General features: G+C 40.4%; 1 protein-coding gene across 1 annotated transcript; it reads left to right on the plus strand.

Annotated features, from left to right (window-relative positions):
* Window positions 1-1,567: 1,567 nt before the first annotated feature.
* On the plus strand, window positions 1,568-15,527 carry ankrd50l (ankyrin repeat domain 50-like). The gene is made up of 6 exons (XM_056755225.1): window positions 1,568-1,795; window positions 3,983-4,246; window positions 4,832-5,528; window positions 9,153-9,400; window positions 10,328-13,909; window positions 14,164-15,527. The coding sequence occupies exons 3-5, from the start codon at window positions 5,059-5,061 to the stop codon at window positions 13,906-13,908; spliced, it is 4,299 nt and encodes a 1,432-aa protein (XP_056611203.1). The 5' UTR covers window positions 1,568-1,795; window positions 3,983-4,246; window positions 4,832-5,058; the 3' UTR covers window position 13,909; window positions 14,164-15,527.
* The last annotated feature ends 5,219 nt before the right edge of the window (window positions 15,528-20,746 follow it).

A 20,746-nucleotide genomic window follows, 5' to 3' on the forward strand; every position in this document is an offset into this window, starting at 1 on the left:
AATTTGTCGATAAATAAATAATTTGAAGAAGTTACTGTTTTTGAAAACAGTAAATTGACAGAATGCATAGACTATAATGAGCCTTAAACAAGTTCGGTAACATAAAACTAATACAATGGAGATTATAGCATTCTAATATTATACCATAATGTTCAATAAAACATTCCTGACATGGTACTGTTCTGTGTACGCTCCACCAACCTCAAAACACAATCAAATAAAATAGGGGTTTATAATATTTTGACTTTTCTTATTGTTAAAAGTATTGTTTTGTTGATTGCATGTATCATCCAACAGTTTCTGTGGTATTATTGCAGCGGTAAAGCTCAGAGAAAGACCTAAACACAGAGGGAGAAATTGGAAGAACAACTTCATTGTCTGCAGGATTTTCTGGTTTCTGTGGTGATCTCCAGTCCTCTGGATTATTTATGTCCCTGTGACTGTGAGAGTGGGTGGGGTTTTGGGGTAAGTGAAAAACATGCTGTTACAAACTGCAGACATCAAGACTTTGATGGCTGGAAATCAATAATATAGTGATAAAGCAAACTAACAAAAGTATTATATAGTATTCCTGATTTTAAAAGTTTTCTGTTAATTCTAATTTAAATATCAAACTTTAATACCACAATGTTTGCATTGTTTTGAGGAAAGTGTTTTCTTGATTTTTTTGAGTGGCATCACAACAGTTCTAATAGAGGAAATGTAATAGCATCATTCCCTACAGCTTGCATTGCTTCAGAGTTAAAATACCAACAGCCATACACTATTAATGCACAGCCTGATTTTCATGTCTGGACTTATTTTCTGATATTTATATATACCATCATAGATGTCCTTTTCTTCCAAAAATATACATTTTTCCTAGTAACAATATTATGCAGTTATAGCCTTGTGTGGGAGGGGAAATTGATTCATATGAGAGGAAGAAAGCACTCAATTTGAATGCAGTTATCACATCAATCTCAACCAAATTTGTCCATCTGACTAAATGCGACACCATGTTCATTTTATAATATTCTGTGAATATATATACTGTGAAATAAGAGGGAAACTTTAGGCATTACTGCAGGTGTGCAGTGAGGAAGTTATCTGCATTTCTAGTCCTGTCTCGCAAATGCAAAAATCACACAAAAAGGATGTCCAGCACATCCCAGAAACAGGAAAGGCTATTGTAAGAGGTTAAATTTAAAGAATAGCCTACCTATGAGTCAACTTTGGTCAAAACACAAGCAGTTCTTCGGTAGACTACAGGAAAGAAAACATTTTGTGTGAGTAATTAGGATAAAATAATTTACCATTCAGTTTCGACAATTCAGAGGTCAAAAACATACCCTGCCTGTAAACCGGAATCGAATTTTTCTAGTCAAATATGCATATTAGTTTGTCAGCTAGGTCTACCCATAAATAAATTGGACATAAGGGACAAAGTCTAAGATTTACCCAAATATCTAAATGATTTAAACTCTAATCTTTTGGTTTAATCTACTGACCAAACGCGCCCTCTTGTGGACTAATGCGATATCGTCGTAAAGATACACGAAAACTTACAGAAGCATACAGACTTCCTTGGTGGGTTCCTCTGCGTGATCTGTTGTGTTTTTTGTTAAGGAGATTTGCGTTCCTATGAGCACTATCCACGCAAATGACGCTGAGCATCGCGCCTCGTATAAGCAAATCTATCACGACTGTCCAAAATCAACGCGTCGGTGTGCGTGGATTCATGCAGTGTTGCTAGACCGTGGACACGCGTGGATGTATTGCCATGCTGACGCTGGTGCAAGGATCTTCCGAACAAGTAGGTAATTTATTCAGAATCAGATTGCGTGATGAGGAGATGAAAGGCGTCAGGTGTTTTGATTGCCTAGCTCAGCTCAGGTGGGCGTCAGATTTAAAAAGATGAGGCACCTGTAACCTGTCAATCAGGTTTTATTTCCTGTCAGTTAAACTCTTTTCATCATGCTGGAAGCGGCGTTATATTGCTTCAAAAGACGCATGGAGGCGAGATGTTATTATTTGTATCGAGTGTGTGTGTTGTTGGTGCATTGTGTTTATCAATAGCTTAAAAAACTATTTACATTTTAATATACCTGCAGGAATTATTCAATGCTGCTTAAACAATAACAAGTGACAAATAACAAGTTGTTTTGGCTGTGAAATTGCATGTCACTCTGCAAAATGTTATGGCAAGTTCATGCCCAGGAAAACATATGAAGCAAAGTGTTATTTGTCACAGCTATAATCACAGACATGTGGTGGATAAGTAATGGATATTATGAGCCTCAGACCTTGTAGTGTCCAATATACCAATATATAGGTATAATCTATGTGAAGGTTTATCAGAATATTGTGGAAGTATGGGGAAAAACACACATTTGTTGTCTCAAAGCAAATATTTTTTTAATGTGCTCTTATGAATAAAATGTAAGTTCTATCTTAAACCATTTCATTTATTCACCCTCAAGTTGTTGCAAACCTGTTTTAATGAACACAAAGATATTTGGAAACATGTTAGCAACTGACATTTCTGTGACATCATTGACTACCATAGTAGCCAATTATTGTATTTTTTTTTGTTTGTTTGGTTGAACACAAAATTAGATATTTTTAGGAAATTAGGAAAGCAAACAGTTCTATAACTCCTTTGACTCTCATTAAAACTTTCCTACTATGGTAATCAATGATGTCCCAAAAATCTCAGTTACTTTGCCAAATATCTTTCATTTTTTTGAGCAGAACAAAGAAATGTATACAGGTTTGGAATAATTTGGGGGTGAGTAATTCATGACCAAAGGGTTTCACCATACTGTCAATATTTCATGGTTTAAATACCCATGTGAAATCTCAAAGTAAAATATTTTATGTTATATCCTTTCTCCATATGTTGGGTATTATTCGTGCTTTTGGTTTGTGCTTTTTAACTCACAGAAATCCTACAAAGTATGTCGTCTCTCAAAGACATATTTTTTAGTTATCCCTCTTTTAAAATAAAAAACTTCTGCATACGATGATGTTTGGACTCATCATCAGTGGTTTAGTAAAATACAAATAGTTGAATCATTAAATCGATAATAAATACTTTGAGAATTTACATTTGAAAGTTTTGACTGAAAATGTCCATATCGCTGGAATTTCCCAATTGCAGTACCAAAATACCTTTCTGTAAGATATCAAAACCATTATCATTCCTTGTCATTACTGTCAAACTGTTTTTTTCTCATTAACCGCAACAACCAAGTCCTCGACCAACAGATGATCAGCCTCTAAAGGAGATTTAAATTAACAGCTCTTATAGATTTAATATCTCTCTATGTTAAAGTGACAAGTAGTGACTCAGTTGTCACCAGCCGTTCATTAAAAATTGATTATATTGAAGTGTTATATTATTTTGTGTCGCTCACATATAACGTACAAAACACACACACACAGTACTTGGTTACTTGTAATTTATCAGACTTCCTTATTCAAAGCAACCCACAGTGTAGTAATTACAGGGAGTCTCCCCCAGTGGAGCAATGTTGGGTTGGGATCCTCCCCCGAGGGCGCAATGGTTAGACTAGAGGATTCATGGATTAGTTCTGAAAGTTTAAGCCTGTGACCTATAGGCTGACATCCTGGATGTTTAACCACTACACGACCCCACCCCCACCACATGTTGTTTATTAGTTACTGGTTGAATTAGACGTTGGTTTGTGTGTGAAAAGATACAATGTCAGCACTGTATTAGTTGTAATGGAGGTTGCTGGCTGTTTAGATGAGGCATGTTTTGTTTTATGGCTTCTAATAAATAGCAGACATGTGAGGTTTATTTAGAGAAACAGTATGAAGACTGTCTACAAGTTCTCGCTTTCTTAAGAGAAAGTGTAAAGACAAAGAAAGAGAAACGCTGTATGACATCATGCATCTGTGTGTAAACTTTGACCCCAAACCCTAACTCCTCCTCTCTCTCTCTCACTCACACACACACACACACACACTCTCTCAGTCAGTTATTTCACTTCTTGCCCTGACATGTTGAGGAGCAAGAGGGGAGGAGAAAAAGGACCAGAAAAACCGGTATGCAGCTGGGATCCGGAGCGAGCATGCGAAAAAAGGAGTACATTTCAGTCTGTCGAGCAGAACCATAAGAACTGTTAGGAGGAAGAAAAAAGCGACAAAGCCACGGAGAGTATTAATTACAGAAATACATCGTAGGTGAAACCGAAGACATGGAGAATACATAAAGACAGAAGATAGAGTCTTTGTCAAAGTAAGATTTTTCCTTTGTTTCTTGCTCTCTGTCTTTCTCTAGCTTCCTGATTTTTCTATCTTTATTTCTTAGAACAATTTAAGTTCAAGTTGAGTCAGCAGTACTTGTGCACACAAGCTAGATTTTTACTCGCATGGAAGTTTGACAGAGACAATTTACCGGTCTTTCCGTTTCTCTTTCTCCGGCAATCTTTCCCTGTCACATGGCATAGGCGGAACGTACACTACCTTTGACAAGCCGGGTTAAATGATCAGATAACATTTAAAGGCAAAGTGTTGTGTTTGTGCCAATGCCATCATCAGAATTAAAAAAAAATTGGCTGATTTTAATCAGTTTTTCCAACTGCTCCGCTTTTTGTTTGTAAAACAGATAGTACAGACCCCTAACATGCACCGTTGGTTAAGTCAATATCACCGTGTCGGGATGTCCACCATGTTTGATAACGCAACAGTGTTTACACTTCTGAACCTACAGATAACCTTCCTATAGTCATATGTGCATACCAGACTGACACAACGTATTCAAACATAAAAACATGACACACATCACCGTAAACTCAAGCTTTATGTTTGATTTGTTTTACAGGCCTTCTAGCGAACGACGTGACTAATGATATTGCAAAATATAAACACACCTGCAGCCAACAGTCATCTGAGGACACAATCTTGAAAACTTCAATACCGAACATTTGCAGGCAGCACAACGCACCCCTCTGGTCATTTTAACTACAGCGAAAGCATTGGATGATAAAACAGATCCCAGAGAGTGTCTACTTCTCTTCTGTGTAGGACTATGGAAGACGGAACACCCTCATGGTCCATCCCTGTTTGTCTCCAGAGGGCCAGATGAGGCGTACGCTACCAAGCTTGTTGCGGGGCCGGTGGTTCCACTGCCGTGAATGGGCCCTTGAGAAGATACAGAGATGTCTAGAGGCACGGGATGCCTCCAAAGCAGCAGATGGAGCAGTCCGTTCCCCTCCAGGTGTCCTGGTGACTGGAGGCCCTGGCACGGGAAAAACAGCCCTCTGCACCGAATTGGTTTGGCCCCAGTCGGAAACATGCAGGGCGTCAGGGTTGGCATCACGCTGTCTGGCTTGGCACTATTGCCAGCGGGAGGATGCAGACAGCACAGAGGTGTGGAGATTTGTTCTGGAGCTTGTTGAACAGCTGAAGGAGAGCCCGCTTTTGGGAGCAGACTATGTGAAAGTGATAAGCAGTCCTGCCATTGCTGTTGTCCTGGAGCCTCTTCATTGCCAAAGAGCACCTGATGACACTTTTAAAAGGTTGGTGTCTTGTAACATGCTTCATTATTTAAAGGGATACAAATTCTGTCCTCATTTACTCACGCTTGAGTGGTTCCAAATCTGTATAAATTTCTGAAAAATATTTGGAAGAATGCTTATAACCAAACAGTTCTTGGACCCCACTGACTACCAAAAAATCTTAATATTTGTTTTTGTAACAAAAAAGAAGATATTTTGATGAATGTATAAAAGCAAAGAGTTCTGGGACACTTGTGCCTACCATTGTATTTTTACCTACTATGGTAGTCAATAGGGTCCAAGAACTGTTTGATTACAAGCATTCTTCCAAATATCTTTCTCTGTGTTCAACCAAACAAATGACAGTGAACGTTCTGGCATGGACCTCTAGATAGCGCATTCCTAAAGTCTAAACCAACCTGACATCATAACTTTACAACGCAACACAGCCTATTGGTTCCTTCCGTATCAGCAGCCAATGAGCTTGATGCTCTATGTTTAAATCTTGGCTAGTGATCGTTATAACAGTGCAACGCATTTCAGAAACCCTCCTCCTTCCCCAGCTCCATCTGTATAGATCTGCTAAAAGGTGATCACGTAAGCTATGCAGGGTTTGTTCACATATGTTATGTGTGCAGCAGCAGCATTCCTTATATACACACAGCAGCATGTTGTGGATGTATAAGCAGTTGCAAATCTCCATACTTGCTCCGCATCAGCAGCAGCAGCAGCAGCAGAAGCCCAGCAGATCTATTCCGCCAAGAACAAACACATTTATATGTCATGTACAATACCATGCTAAAGAGTTGTCATGACAGAAAAACATTAATACAGATTTGAAACAACTAAAGAGTGAGTAACTAATGACAGAATTTTCATTTTGGTTAATTATCTCTTTAATAATATCCATGTCTTTATGTCTAGTGACTTCGTAGTTCTTTCAACTTTTCTGTTAAAAATGGATACTTCTCTCCTTTAATCTGATTGGTCAGTAGTTGTGGATTATTTATGATAAGCACAGCTGTGACCTCTTTAGCAAGCTACTATTTGCCCGGCACCCATAGCTCATCATTATTTATGTTAAATACTGATGAAACCTTCTGTCACTGTTTACATGTCTGGGACCAGTTCTACAATCCTTTTCGTTCACATTTTTTCTGCTGATGTCTTTTTTAACACTATGTTGCTTTTGCTTCAGTATGCAACAAATCACTCCCTGTTCTTGGTCCCTTTAGACTTTCTTTCGTCTTCCTTTAGTTCTGTAAGAATTTTGTGTTTGCTCTGTACTCTTGTGAGAGATCCCAGATGTTTCACAGCTAAGCATTCGGTGCATCTTACACACTCCCTCTGTATTTCACATTGTTTGAGCAGGGAATATGACGCCTCAATGGGGCTTTTAAATGACTCAAACATTGCATTGTGAAATCTAGTGTAAGAAAATAAGACTTCATTTATCACCTACATATTAGTTTGGCCCCAGAACATTTCATAATTAACATCAGTTAAACCTGATTATTAAAATGTGTATAAAGATGTTTTTGCCTTTCTAAAGTTGCTTGTTTTGAATCTACTCAACATAAGCTTCTCCTGGTCTATTTGACATTAGTGTCTTGCCTAAACAAGGTTTCTTTTATTATTTCATTCTAAATCACTCATTCTTCTCTGGTATCTTCGCCTGGTACCCTTCAGAAAGACGTTCTCTGTGTAGAAAGCAGGAAAGAGGCCATTGTTCTGCTTTTCTGTCGCATATTTATTTATTTATTCCTCTTGCGCAATAATGACGCCTATTCACAGTTTTCACAATAGTCCAGCGTTGTGCAGATGGATGACGCTATTTAGAACCTTAGAAAAAAAGGGACACAGATTGAGAAATGTGCAGTGACTTAATATTTTTTCTTTTTAATTATTTGTTTTTGCTTACACTAGTTCCTACACAGTTGATGTGGAAACCACATGACATTTCCCTTGCGTATGCTGACAAACTGCAATGATGTTTTTCTTTGGTCCGTGTTAGAGAATGTACGAAGGGTTAGTTTAGAGGTGAAATGTTAGCGGCTGTCCCGTCTGTATTTACTAACATGTTTTTTGATGTACATAAGCTATCATTAACACAAGTTCAGTGTTTATTTGACACAGACAACTAATGATTTACACTATGTGGACAGTTTATTTTATCAGGAAATTCATTTTTGTACTGTTAAAGTATTAAGATATGTCCACTTGAGCACAACACATTTAACGTAAAAAAAACAAATTTACTTTTAGGTTATTTTGAAGCTCTGTAGTAAGTGGCTAAGTTGTATTTATGCTGGAAATATCTTGATGGTTATTGTGAAAAATAAGTTTTAATTCAAAATTAAATTGTATTTAAGACACTGATGCATTTTAGTGTTTTTACTTGTTACTGGTTTTGGCAGTTAGGATATGCAAAGGATTCAAGCAACACGGATGCTAGATTGCAAATCCTGTATTCTTCAGCTGCCTGACCATGACCAACCCCTTAAACCAGCCATTCTTTTCACAACGGAAGGATAAAAATAATCACATCAATCATTTCTTTAGGCTTGATCTAACTTAACCCTTCACTTTTGAATAGTCAGCCTTAAAGCTAATGCAATTTAACTAGCACGGCCAATCCTGAGGTCAGTTTATTGTTCTAGACAGAATAAGACAGGAAGTATGTTAATGAGGTTGTTGAAATAAGAGCATTACACATTCGGAAAGAATAGAGTTTCTTTAGATTATTTCTGATAACAAGCTAAATAAATAAGTAAATTACATTAGCTAGCAAGTTAAAAGTATGTCTAGCCAGTATTATTTTGGGAGACCAGTAGAAGAACCATTACTTGGCTAAACTTAAATGTGACAAAGTTACACGAACCATTCAAGAAACTGTTTATTAAGTATACTATAAAATTGAACAAATGTACAATGGTTATACAATAAACGTTAATACAAATGAATATTAATAAATTCAGGTGCTTGCGTCCAATGAAACCGTCTATTGCATGGGAAAGAAACATAACCTGATTCATTTAACCAGTGCCAGAGTTTACAGTACATTAGGTCTGTATTGAAACATTCGTACATCAGCATCTTCTCATTATCTGCCGGTATGCCTTTGAAGCAGGAAATCACTGAGCTTCCATTGCACTGAGTCACCAGGTTCCTACAACCACACCCCAAGTCAAAAGAAGCAAAAGTGAGAAGGAATGAGAATAATAACTTTAAATGGGAGGTCACTAGATGATTAGAGAAAATACATTACATATGATTTATTATAAATAAATTCTTGACTTTATTCCACTATGTATAGAAAAATGCACTTCTGCAAATATGTTTCCGTCTCAGATAAGCTGAGCTTCAACTCTGGTTTGACTTTCATTCATATGTGATGACATGTCTATCCAGTTTACAAGTTCCAGTTTCCAAAAGGATTGAACTCCTCCTTTCCTTGCTTGTGTCCCTCTTTCCTTCTCCTTCCTCTGGTTCTCACACTTCCTCCCCTTGTTTCTTTTTTCAGATTTTTATGTGACATTAACAGTGACCACTTGTTATGAATGCTCTGGCTACAGAAATGCATTAGATATGGATGTGCATTTATCTGTGTCTCTGTAATAAAATGTATTTGTTTTTTTCTTTTAGGGCAATATTAGAGCCCCTCTCGTCTTTGACACCCCCAGCTCGCAGTGTGTTTATAGTGGTGGATTCCCTTGACTCGGGATGTTGTGGAGGAGATGGGGTTGGACAGGGGTTGATTTCGGGATCTGCGGCCACTCCTAGTTCTTCTGTTGCAGAGCTCCTTTTCAAACACGTACAGCTTCTGCCCCCCTGGATCTTTCTGGTCTGCTCTGCACGCCGTCAAAACAAAGGCATTTGCAAAACATTCTCAGGTATAGCACATAATTCACAAGCCACTTTTGATGTTTAAACCCTGCGCAAAAGACTAACACTCATTAATATTAAACAGTGCTCTCTTCATTTTAGTCTCCTGTGTGAGATGTTTTTTTGTGCATTGCTCACCAAAGTTAAGAATGTAAATAGGGACTTCATATTCTGTGTTTTTAACCTTCTTGCAAAAACCCACAAGTATGCCCACACATTTGTATAAATGTTTTCTACAGATTCATTAGTAATTAGCTTTTTTTAGATGTTTAGTACCTGACGTTGAAGTGCTTTGTTTTGTTAAGTAGATGAAATAACCTGCTTTAATGAGACAAGAAACCTACGCACTCATTATTTCTTAGTGGATGACATGTAGTTGCACAAAACCGAATCTGAAGGCAAAGTCCTTAATATATTGGATGGAAAATCCTTAAGGACTATGATAATATATCTCTGCCCACTAGAATTATGCCACCATCACACTAGACTTTCAGATTTCGACATTTCTATGCAGAGCTCTGCGTACATGAGTTGCAATAAAATAAGCAACAATAAAAACATTTTTTTAATACATTTATACGTTTTCATATATGTATATTTATTTTCATATTTACACATCATGGATTTTGATGTATTTCCACTGTTATTATTATTCTGCTTTTTTGTTCAAACTTGGAATCTGTGATTTTAATACTAAGCATTTGCTTCTGAAAAGGTCACACCTTTGAAATGCAGCAAAATGCACATTTCTTCACAGGAGCTTGAATTTTGGTTTTGCTGCATTTGTGTGTTTGAATGGAAGTCAACGAAAAGTCTAGTGTGACTGCAGCATCAGAAGAAAATTTATAAAAAGTTAATTTGTCTTTTATGTATATCTCTCCATGTTTTGTCGTGTGTTTTGCCTCAGTTTCATCTCTTACCTATCTACCTTGCAGGTTTTCGGCGGTTGTGTCTGGATGACTTAAGAAAGCCTGCAACTGTACGAGATGTACAGCAATATATCCTGCGAAGACTTGACAAGGACGGGGCTTTGAGAAGACAGCTTACACCGGAGACAGCTGAAATGCTTAATCTTTTGCACATCAAAAGTGGTGGCTGCTTCTTGTTTCTTGAACGGGTACTAGATGGTGTTGGTCATGGACTTGTAGGACTTAGAGAAATCAGAGACATTCCTGGCACTCTGAATGGCCTTTACCTCTGGCTCTGTCAACGACTATTTCCCCGAAGGCTGTTTGTTCACATTAGGCCTTTGCTGAATATACTTTTGGCATCTCCAAAACCTCTAACAGCTGAGCAGCTCTACACTGTTGCCAAAAGCCGTGATTTCTACCTTGGCCTTGGAGACTTCCAATCACAAATGCGGACTTTGGCATCTCTGTTTGTAGATGGCCCTGAGGGCAGTAAACTGCTCTTTCACAGCAGCTTTGCAGAATGGTTAACTGATGTTAAATACTGCACCAAAAAGTTTTTGTGTTGTGTGAAGGATGGCCACCTTTCTTTGGCCATGTCACTCTCTTTTAGAACCAATTGTTTGGGTACAGAGGAGACTTGCCAGCTGGCGCATCACCTCCTTAACTGTGGAATTCATGAAGGGGAACCGACCATGCTGGCACTGTGGTTGCTATGGACTGGGGTTCCAACTTTTAGCCGTGTCAGAAAGGAATGTTCTGCTAATGTGCCTTCGCTGCCTCCTGAAACACCAGTGTTAGTCCAGCAAGATGTACTACAACTTTTGATGAAAAGTGGAATCTACCCTGCCACCTGTTCACTAGACAATAGCTCAAGTGTTGGGGTACACTGCCTTGGTGGAGGAGGCAAGATTGTAAGGCGGGCATTGCATAGGGAAGACTCCGTGAGAGCACTTCTTGATAGTGGAATTAATGTGAACCATACAGATCCAGAGGGAAGGACTTTATTGGCAGCTGCAGCTCATGCTGGACTTGCAGATGTGGCTGCGTTGCTATTACGCCGTGGGGCAGACCCATCACTGAATGACAACCAGGGGCAAACGGCACTGACTCTCGCTGCCAGACAAGGGCACGTGGGAGTATTGCAGGTGTTCCTGTGCTGGGTGCAGGAGCAAGGAAGCAAAAGTCCCGCTGCAAGAGCATTACTGGAACATGCAGACAATGAGGGATGGACTGCGCTGCGATCTGCTGCGTGGGGTGGCTACAAGGAAGCCGTGAGTTTACTTCTGGAAGCAGGGGCGGAAATTGATGGCTGCGATTCAGATGGCCGCACAGCCTTGCGAGCAGCGGGTTGGGGAGGACATGAGGAAATCCTATTGACTCTTCTCGATCACTGTGCTGAGGTAGACTGCGTGGACCGTGAAGGTCGTACTCCTCTGATTGCCGCAGCCTACATGGGTCACAAAGAAGCGGTAGAGATCTTGCTGAATGCCGGTGCTAATGTAAATCTTTCAGACGGAGAAGGACGCACAGCTCTCTCTGTGGCTGCACTTTGTGTGCCATCAGCAACCGGAGGACGAGGACATGGAGAGGTTGTAAGCCTACTGCTGGAACGAGGTTCTGATCCAGAACACAAGGACAGTGATGGAATGACCCCGTTATTACTGGCATCATATGAAGGGCATGAGGAAGTGGTAGAGCTCCTTCTTGAAGCTGGGGCTGACGTGGACGAAAGCTCTGGATATCATCCCTCTGCCATAACCCCTCTTCTTGCAGCTGCGGCAATGGGGCATGCTGGCACGGTTAACCGTATGCTGTTCTGGGGGGCAGCAGTGGATGGCATTGATGGAGAAGGCCGCACTGCTCTCTGCTTAGCTGCAGCAAAGGGTAGCGTTGAAGTTGTAAGAACGTTGCTGGACCGGGGTTTGGATGAGAATCACAAAGACGACTTGGGATGGACACCGTTGCATGCCGCAGCTTGTGAGGGCCACAAAAGTGTATGTTCAATACTGACAGAACAAGGCAGCATGGCACGTGTTGGTGAGCTTGATGTAGAAGGTAGGAGCCCTCTAATTCTGGCAGCACAAGAGGGGCACTGCAGCACAGTCAGACTCTTACTGGACCGCCGGTCACCTATTGATCACCGTGCATATGATGGACACTCGGCACTCACCGCGTCAGCTTTGCAGGGGCACAGAGACATTGTAGAATTGCTGATGCATAGAGGAGCCGACGTCGATGTCCGAGATGCTGAGGGAAGACCTCTTCTTTATTTGCTGGTCCTAGAGGGCCATTTAGACATGGCCACCCTGCTCATAGAAAAAGGTGGTGTCCCTCTGGAATCAAAAGATGTGGAAGGACGAACAGCCCTGCATGTTGCAGCTTGGCAAGGGGACCTGGATGGCATTGCGATGTTGCTCAAATATGGTGCAGACCCAAATGCACAAGACCTTGATGGTCGGCCAGCTTTGCACTCTGTGGCATGGAGAGGTCATGTAGATGCCGGCAGACTGCTTCTTAGAGCCAAGGGTCTCAATGTAGACCTAGCTTGCAAACAACAGGGTGCCACAGCACTTGGCATTGCTGCTCAGGAGGGGCATACTGAAATCGTTGCTATGCTTTTGGAAAAAGGTGCAAAAGCAGACCACGTGGACCGGTATGGTCGCAGACCAGTAAAAGTAGCAGGAAAGCACGGCCATTTCTTAATTGTCAGACTGCTAGAGAGCTACGGAGCCAAGCCTTTTTCAGGCATTATACCATTTTCACCCAGCGGCGCACCAAATACTTTTTACCATTCCTCCACGAAGAACCAGGTGTCCCATAGCTCAGGAGAAGTGTGCATAAATGGAGCTCTCACCACGTGTTCTTCCTCCTCAAATTCTGTTTCTGCCTCCTGTTCCCCAGCTTCTACAGCAGAGCGTTTCCACTCCATGCCCGCCTCACAAACGTCCTCCTCCACCTCTCACTCTCTGGCTACAGTGCAGACTGTGCCTGCTGACACCCTAAACTTCATCCAGCAGATACAACAGCATTCGCTTCCTCGTTCTCGCAGTCGGCCTTCCACCTTGCCTCTTCCTGGCTCCAACCCTGCCAGCCTCCAAGGAAGAGCTTCAAGGCATAAGCTGAAGGCGCCAACCAGTAGCAGTCCTACACATGAACAGTGCACCTTTAATGAACTGCAGGACTCACAGAAACCCATCAAAGGGCTCGGATCTTCAGGGGATGGGAACTACCTCTTAAATTCTAAAACTCCTTACATTATAGAGGAGAGCTTCAAACACTCTGGAGGAGTAGACTTGAAGTGGAACTCGGTAATGGCTTCATTAGGAGTGATGCCAAACCAGGAGGGCCAAGTCAGACAGACAAAAAATCGAGAAAGTCCCCCTATGGGGTATCCACCTATTTGCCTCCAATCCCATGCACAAAGAGATGATTGGGGAAGCTTGCAAAAGACACCCATGGACTTTTCCCCAACTAGTGCCTTACGTGATGAATCTTGGTTTAACATGACATCTACTGATCCACAGCTAAATCTCAAACAGGCAATTAAGCTTCAGTTTGAAGGGCCAACCAGTGCAGCACTTTATAAGCGAGAAACCCCTCTCTGAGGTGAGACATTTGATTACGTTTCTGACATGCAAGAAGATTTAAATGTTTAAATATTGTAACATTTTACAGTATAACATCTTACCATCTTAAGACTGACATTCTGATTTGAATGTAAAACATCTGTAGTTTGTAACATCTCAGAAACGTTGTCAGATTTGCTGAATGGAAGTGAAGAACATGGCCCTTTCAGCTGCAGACTTTATGACCCGCACTTTGAATGTCTGGAATTCTAATGACAACTCTGTCTGTTGTAGGCAAGCCTGGATATTCAGGAGTTCAAGGAGGTTGAGGGTGGTGAGGGTAATCACTGCACTGTCTTGAGAGCAGAGGTGGATGGCAGATGAGAGCGTCGTAAGACACTGACCTCCACCCCTTTTTAACCCGATGACCCCAACGCACAAAAGAAAGGGGGAGCACGGAGGAACTTAAGTTCAAAGGCTCAAGCTGTGTAAATTCCAGAGCTTTTCCCCTCATCGCATCACAATGGAGAGCTGCTCCCTCATACTTTCCTTTTACAAACACAGGAAAATGTATTTACATTCAGATGGGACACTTTTGGAGATTTTCTCAACTGGGATTGTGCATTTGCAAAAAGTATGTGTATATGTACCCCAGGGATGTTAGTGCATATAATAACTTGGCATTAAACACATAGGCATAGACGTCACAGTCACATTCTTTTAGCATTATACACAAACAGCGGGGTTCGGTGTTCCACTTAGAGCCCAAGACAGATTTTCTCATGGGACAATAAAACGTTTACTTTACTGTACCTTACCCTAGTCCCAGGTAATGGAAACAAATTGCACCTTCATTGTATATTGCTGAATAATGCGAGCTAATATTTGGCATATTTGGGGAACATTTTCTGTACATTGTTCACATATTTGGTTTACACCAGGGTGTTAAAGTGCCCAGAGTTAGACATTAAGTGCTTTTTCAAAAGCACACAAGGATACCAACAAATTTAATGCCACTGTCACTTAGAAGTTTTGTATGTCAGAAGATTTTCTGAGGAATTGGAAAAATTTGTAATGTTTTTGTATTTTAAACATGCTAAATTTGATCTACAGTCTGTTCTAGGACATTAATATGTTACTGTTCTTTCATCCGTTTGAGTTTAGATTTTACTCATTCTAGAATAATTGTTTTGTTCCATTGTAATATTTAAAGTTATTTGGTTGATTGAGATTAAAACATGGCAGAAGCAGTAAAGGGCAGTAAGGTTTCAAACATCATATGATTGCTTACCAACATACAAATGGATTCCTGGAAAACAGTGATTTTTTGTGTCCTGGTCCATGTGTACCTTCAGCACAAACTGTTTATCGGATACTCTTATCTGAAAGACCCAGGTCAGTTCATGAAGTTCGCTGCTAACAATCTGGCGGGTGTGTTTAATATAAGAGGCTTACATAATGTGCATTGCTGTGGGTCCAGGACCAGAATTAAAAACCACTGGAATAGAAGGATAAAAACATAACAGTCATAAAAAGTGAAAAGGGATAGCGTGATGTGAATTAAACACTTTGCCATAGGTAATTTATAATGTTTATACTATTTTGTATGTTACATTTTATTGACATGCATTAATTAAAAAATGTTTTATAAATATAAACTTCTGGTTGATTTTGTGCGTTATTGTGCCACCATACTGTGCAAGTGCCACCTTACAGGGCACATATGTATACAGCCCTGGAAAAAATTAAGAGACCATTTCAAATTTTCGTTTTAAATCATTATTTATAGATGTATTGTGGCCATACTAGTCCAGTGTCTGTTGAATGTCATCAAAATCAAACCACAGGAGTGACATAAAGGCTGAAATAATGACAGCATGACAAGACACAGTGATAAAATCATGTTTTTTTTTAACTTTTCTTAAAGGAGTGTAAACATTACTGTTATTGATTAAAAGTGAATCCGAATGAGTTTCTTTGGAGTGTTTAAGGTCTGGAAATACAGAGCATCTTTTTCTTTTCTTTTCGTATTATTAATTAAATTATTAATACATTTTGGCTAAACGGTGCCTTTAAAAAAAATCAGTATTCAGTCGTTTTTAGATGGGGTCTAGAATATATTTTTCCCATGTAAGTGTGAAGATGTCACACATTTTTCAATGAGCCTTACCTTATTTGTACTCCTTTGTGGTTAACATTTGTTAACTTTTGTTTCTCACACACACACTCCTCGCTCCCAGTGAGGGGTATTTTTATTGGCCCTCTAAAGTTTGCTTGTTACCTCCATAAATCCTCTTTAAACAAACACATAAAATATCACTTTTTGCTAGTACATGCAGCCACAGACATACAGTACACAATACTCATACTGTAATATACACACATAATAATCATACAATTCATCATAATGTACTTTTTAAAATGCTAACAGAGAACACACATTATTATGATTTTAGCTTATAATTATATGGAAACCAAGGGTACACAGACACACACTCACTTCTCAAGTCTGTTTCTATCAAAAGACAACCTCTATATCATCATTCTTACTTATCCATAACGCATTATCATTGAGGTGCAAACCTCAAAAATATGCAGCTGAGAGGTTTGGATTTATGGAAAAACTGTTACTGTTATAACAAGTAAGGCCTCATAACATTTAATATCAAGAGTTTCACTGTGTCATTATCATCCATTTAAAATTCTTTCTGACACATAATTTCTCAGACTGTCGAGGCATGTCCTTTTCTGTTCATTCATGTTCTTACATTTCTTTATATATATTTATTCTTTACCATGTTCGAGCTGATTTGGTCTGGGGCTTGTAGACAAACTGCAAACTCAAGAATTCCTTTTTAATGAAGTACAACTGGCACCCAGTTATTAACCCAGTTTATAGGTTGATTTTTTTGTAGACACTGCAGGATATGTTTTTATAAGAGTCATTTTAGAGCCGTCTAACATTCCTTTCTGAATAACATACTTTACCAGATACCTCATTCATTGAAAGAATATACACTTGAACAGAATCAAAGAAACCTTGAAAGCAATGCTTATTCATCCACACGGGGTTATTAAAGGATCAGTAAATGTTTATTGTTAGAACAGCTCATGACAACGTTATTCAATATAAATGGCCCATAATTATATTTAACTTCCTATAACAAGTCAAGATTGGAACAGGGTGAACAGGTTTGTCTTTCTGGGAAGTTCATCCACCCGTATTTTCTCACAATTTCACATCCGACATTGATACGGCCTGAAAAGATATCCCATAATCTGGTATGAAAGCTGAGTAAGTGTGTCTTAAACCAAGGTTAAAGGTCATTCTTTCCAGAGATGTGTGGCCATGTGATGAGAACCTCGGTTGAATTTATTGTCGCTTCAGGCAAATACAAAGCTAGAAAAAGGCCTCTGCTTCCTGACTGACACACCATATTCTGACAGCGTAAACAAGTCGGACAACAAACTATTTTAAAGCTAAATAGAAATATCATAAAGCATAAAGCACATTTTCAATATAAGGCTGCATCATTGTGCAGATACTTCTAAAAACAAGCAAATGTATTTTGGTTATAGCATATCTTTGTAAACTAGCCAAGAAAATGTACTTACCCTAAAAGCAGAACTGTTGTGTTTGCTAGTCATCATTGAGTATGAGAGGCTTTCATGCAGTTCAATTAGTGAGTCATTACAGAAATCTGAGGATTTTAGAGTTAACAGGAAAAATATTCTATAGTGATTGAAGAGACTCCCTGGGTTCTGGCATAACGTTTGAAGATTTCACAGTCACACTAAAAATATGTGACACTGGCTAGTTACATTCCTGTTATTGTTCCAGAACCAAGCAGCTGGGGCCAAACCTTATTTAAAAACGGCTTTTTAATCTTATATTGTTGAGTTGAATTCAATAGAAGTTCGCAAATATCTGCATTTCTAGATTTTAGAAAGAGTAAAGCACACATAATTTTTTTTTTTTAATGAATTAGTGCCTTGGCTATGATATGCACTGGGGTTATAAGAATTAATAAAAGCATTTTTTTATTCAATTCTCTAGTTTAATTCAATAAGTGATACATGCATTACACCACCGTTAATGTCTCGCTACTGACTCCTGCTGGCAAGGTTCATAAACATAATTTATCACAATGTCAAACCAGTCAAGTTGAAATAAATCACACAATAGAAGCAACCACAGGGAATCAAAACAAAGTGTCAAAGAACAAAAACAAACTCAAAAAGGTAATCTACTGCGTTTAAACTGACAGAAAAAGTCAATTCAATTTTCTACTAATGTACAATGTAGTCTTGTGTTTTAGACAAGCTATATCTCAAGGATCAGGAACCTTTTAAACATGTAAATGCAAATTTCCCACACCATTTATATAGTCAATATAGTCTTGGAGGGAAACATTATTTGTCTCTGTCATAATACATTGTGCTTGGGAGAGTTCTAAAATAAACAGCTCAAAACCAATACATACATTGTAATCTGTCATATGTGTCAATTGTTTTCTTTCTGTGTCACAATACTAGCATGCTTGCCTTAGGTTGTCGACCCTTGCTAAATAATATAATAAAGTGGATTTCATCTAATACTCATCTCACCTTGACATGTCTGCCTCACAAAGTTACAACTTTATTGTTGTGGTAACTTCTTATTTGTACTGATAAATCTTTATACAGTGGTGCATGCTGTCTGACACAACAAGAAGATCTTTTGGTAACAGTGCCAATCCACGAGGGCTACTCAGTCCATCTGACACCAACACTCGGCCCGGGCCTTCAGCTGGATATAGAACTACCCGATGTTGTGCTCCCCAGTCTGCCACCAACAAGGCCCCCTCTTTATCAATGCAGAGGCCCCATGGACAGGAAAGAACAGGCCCTAGGCTAGGACACACACCCAGAATTCGTAAGGTGTCCCATCCTGGTCCTAGAATCTTTACACAAGGCTCCTGCCCCATCTCACTGCCTCGCTCGGACACAGCGATCAGACCAGAATGCAGGCATGCCGCAACCAGATAAGGCCTGTGGAAACCAGTAACCACAGTGCGTTCCAATCTGGAGCCAGTTTTAGGTTCGAGTTTCAGTGCGGTAAGCGTGCCCTTTCGTATATCTGCAACCAGGAATTCATCTCTCTGGGAAACTGTGACTCCCCTTGGTGCTTCTAGCTCGTCTCGGGGCACTCCTGCAATATAGGGTCCCCCTCCAAATGTTTGAAGGAGACGGCCGTGCCGACTGAAGATGAGGAGAGCTCTCTCAGCAGCACAGCTCAACGCAATCAGACCTTTGGTATTAACAGCAACATCAAAGTAATTGCGACAACGTCTTGTAGAGCCCCCCGAGTCGTTACTTGGAGAAGTAACTTGCTGTAGGACATTACCTTGGCCATCTGTTACCTGGACACGAGCATTCCCACAATCTACAAGGAAAAGTTGACCTTGTGGAGTTGCATAAATACCACTGGGCAGTGTGAGATCAGCACGCCCTGAGCCCTGTTTGCCAAATTGCCGAACAAGGCGCACCTCATCCGGTGCCAAGAAGTCTGTATCTTCCTCTAGTTCTAGGAGGGCCGGCTCACTTCTGTCACTCCGGAGTCTGTTCTCATGTAGAGCATTCTGTCGCCCTCCTGTAAGGTGGTTCAGTCGGCTCTGAGATGTGTTATCAATCACAGACATCGAGAGTGAGCGAGGAACTCTGCAGGAGCGAGTAACAGGCTGCTGGTTGTTTTTATGAGAGACATGACCATGACTGGGGCAGGATTTAGTCTGTGACACCTCACCTTTTCTTTGGAAAGTGGTGCCCGAGAGTTTCTCTGTCCTGGTTCCACTGAGGGGTCGACTACAAAGGGAGAGGTCAGCAGCTGATCTGGAAAGACGGGCAGTGGGACGCAGTGAGTTTGTGTAATCTCTTGGGGAGCTGACAATAAATGTGTACCCAGAATCGACACTTTCTGCAGGGGATGATGAACGATTGTGGGCATGGTCATCTGAGAATGCGCTTACTTGAGAACAAGACCTACCACGTGAAAAGTGATAGTCAGTGCCTTGCATAGAGAGCAGCTCTCTGGGACTTTGTGGAGATCGTGACATTTCTCTAAAATACCTGTTTTTTCTTGCATTGGAGCCTTGGTCTCGATGGTCAAACGAGTGTAAAAAACAGTCTTCCTGCTCTTGGTGACCTTGTTCTGGAAATGTTGAGAATTCTCTTTGCCTTCTCGCTGTCTGTGAAGCAAACTGTGTGCCTGGTCCATTATGTACATGTGCGTAGTCCTCTCCTTCAGAGTCGCCTTGACTTAATGATGGTACAGCCATGAACAGCTCATCTCCTCTGCATTCCGATAATGGTGACTCACATTCGTCCTCCTGGGATGAATCATGATCACATGGGACTTGTTTTTGGGACCTGTGGCTCATCGGTGGGGATTTTACCTCTTCCCCTGATTCTTCATCACTTCGGGCTGATAAACGGAGCTTCCGAACAACCCTCAGGTTTTCAGTGCATGTTGAGGAGTGCTTGGACTTATGTGCAGAACTCAAGACCTGACTCTGAACAGTTTTTCCATCAGGTGTGCTCTGACCTTCTCCAACCATGTGACTCCCTCTGCGTGCTTCAGAGGCATGAAGGGAACACATTTGTCCCTGCTGGCCACATCCACCAACTGGAAACTGAACATTGTGGTCTTGTATCTTGATATCACCAAAGGTAACAGCATTTGGTTGGGCACTGGGTTTATAGGATACTCGTTTGATTGCAAGCGACACTTCCCAAGGCTGGACCAGTTCTGCCACACCCTTAATAAGCTGATCCTTCTTCTGATCACCCTGTCTGTTACCATCACCACCACTTTTCCTTATTAGCTCTCGAAATTTAA

Source organism: Triplophysa dalaica, chromosome 8 (genome assembly GCF_015846415.1).
Source record: "Triplophysa dalaica isolate WHDGS20190420 chromosome 8, ASM1584641v1, whole genome shotgun sequence".
NCBI classification, from domain to species: Eukaryota; Metazoa; Chordata; class Actinopteri; order Cypriniformes; family Nemacheilidae; genus Triplophysa; species Triplophysa dalaica.

Coding starts and splice junctions, on each gene's coding strand:
- ankrd50l (XM_056755225.1), top strand. CDS start 5,059: ATGGTCCATCCCTGTTTGTCTCCAGAGGGCCAGATGAGGCGTACGCTA. Junction 5,529..9,152: donor CCTGATGACACTTTTAAAAG/GTTGGTGTCTTG, acceptor TTTTTCTTTTAG/GGCAATATTAGAGCCCCTCT. Junction 9,401..10,327: donor CATTTGCAAAACATTCTCAG/GTATAGCACATA, acceptor TCTACCTTGCAG/GTTTTCGGCGGTTGTGTCTG.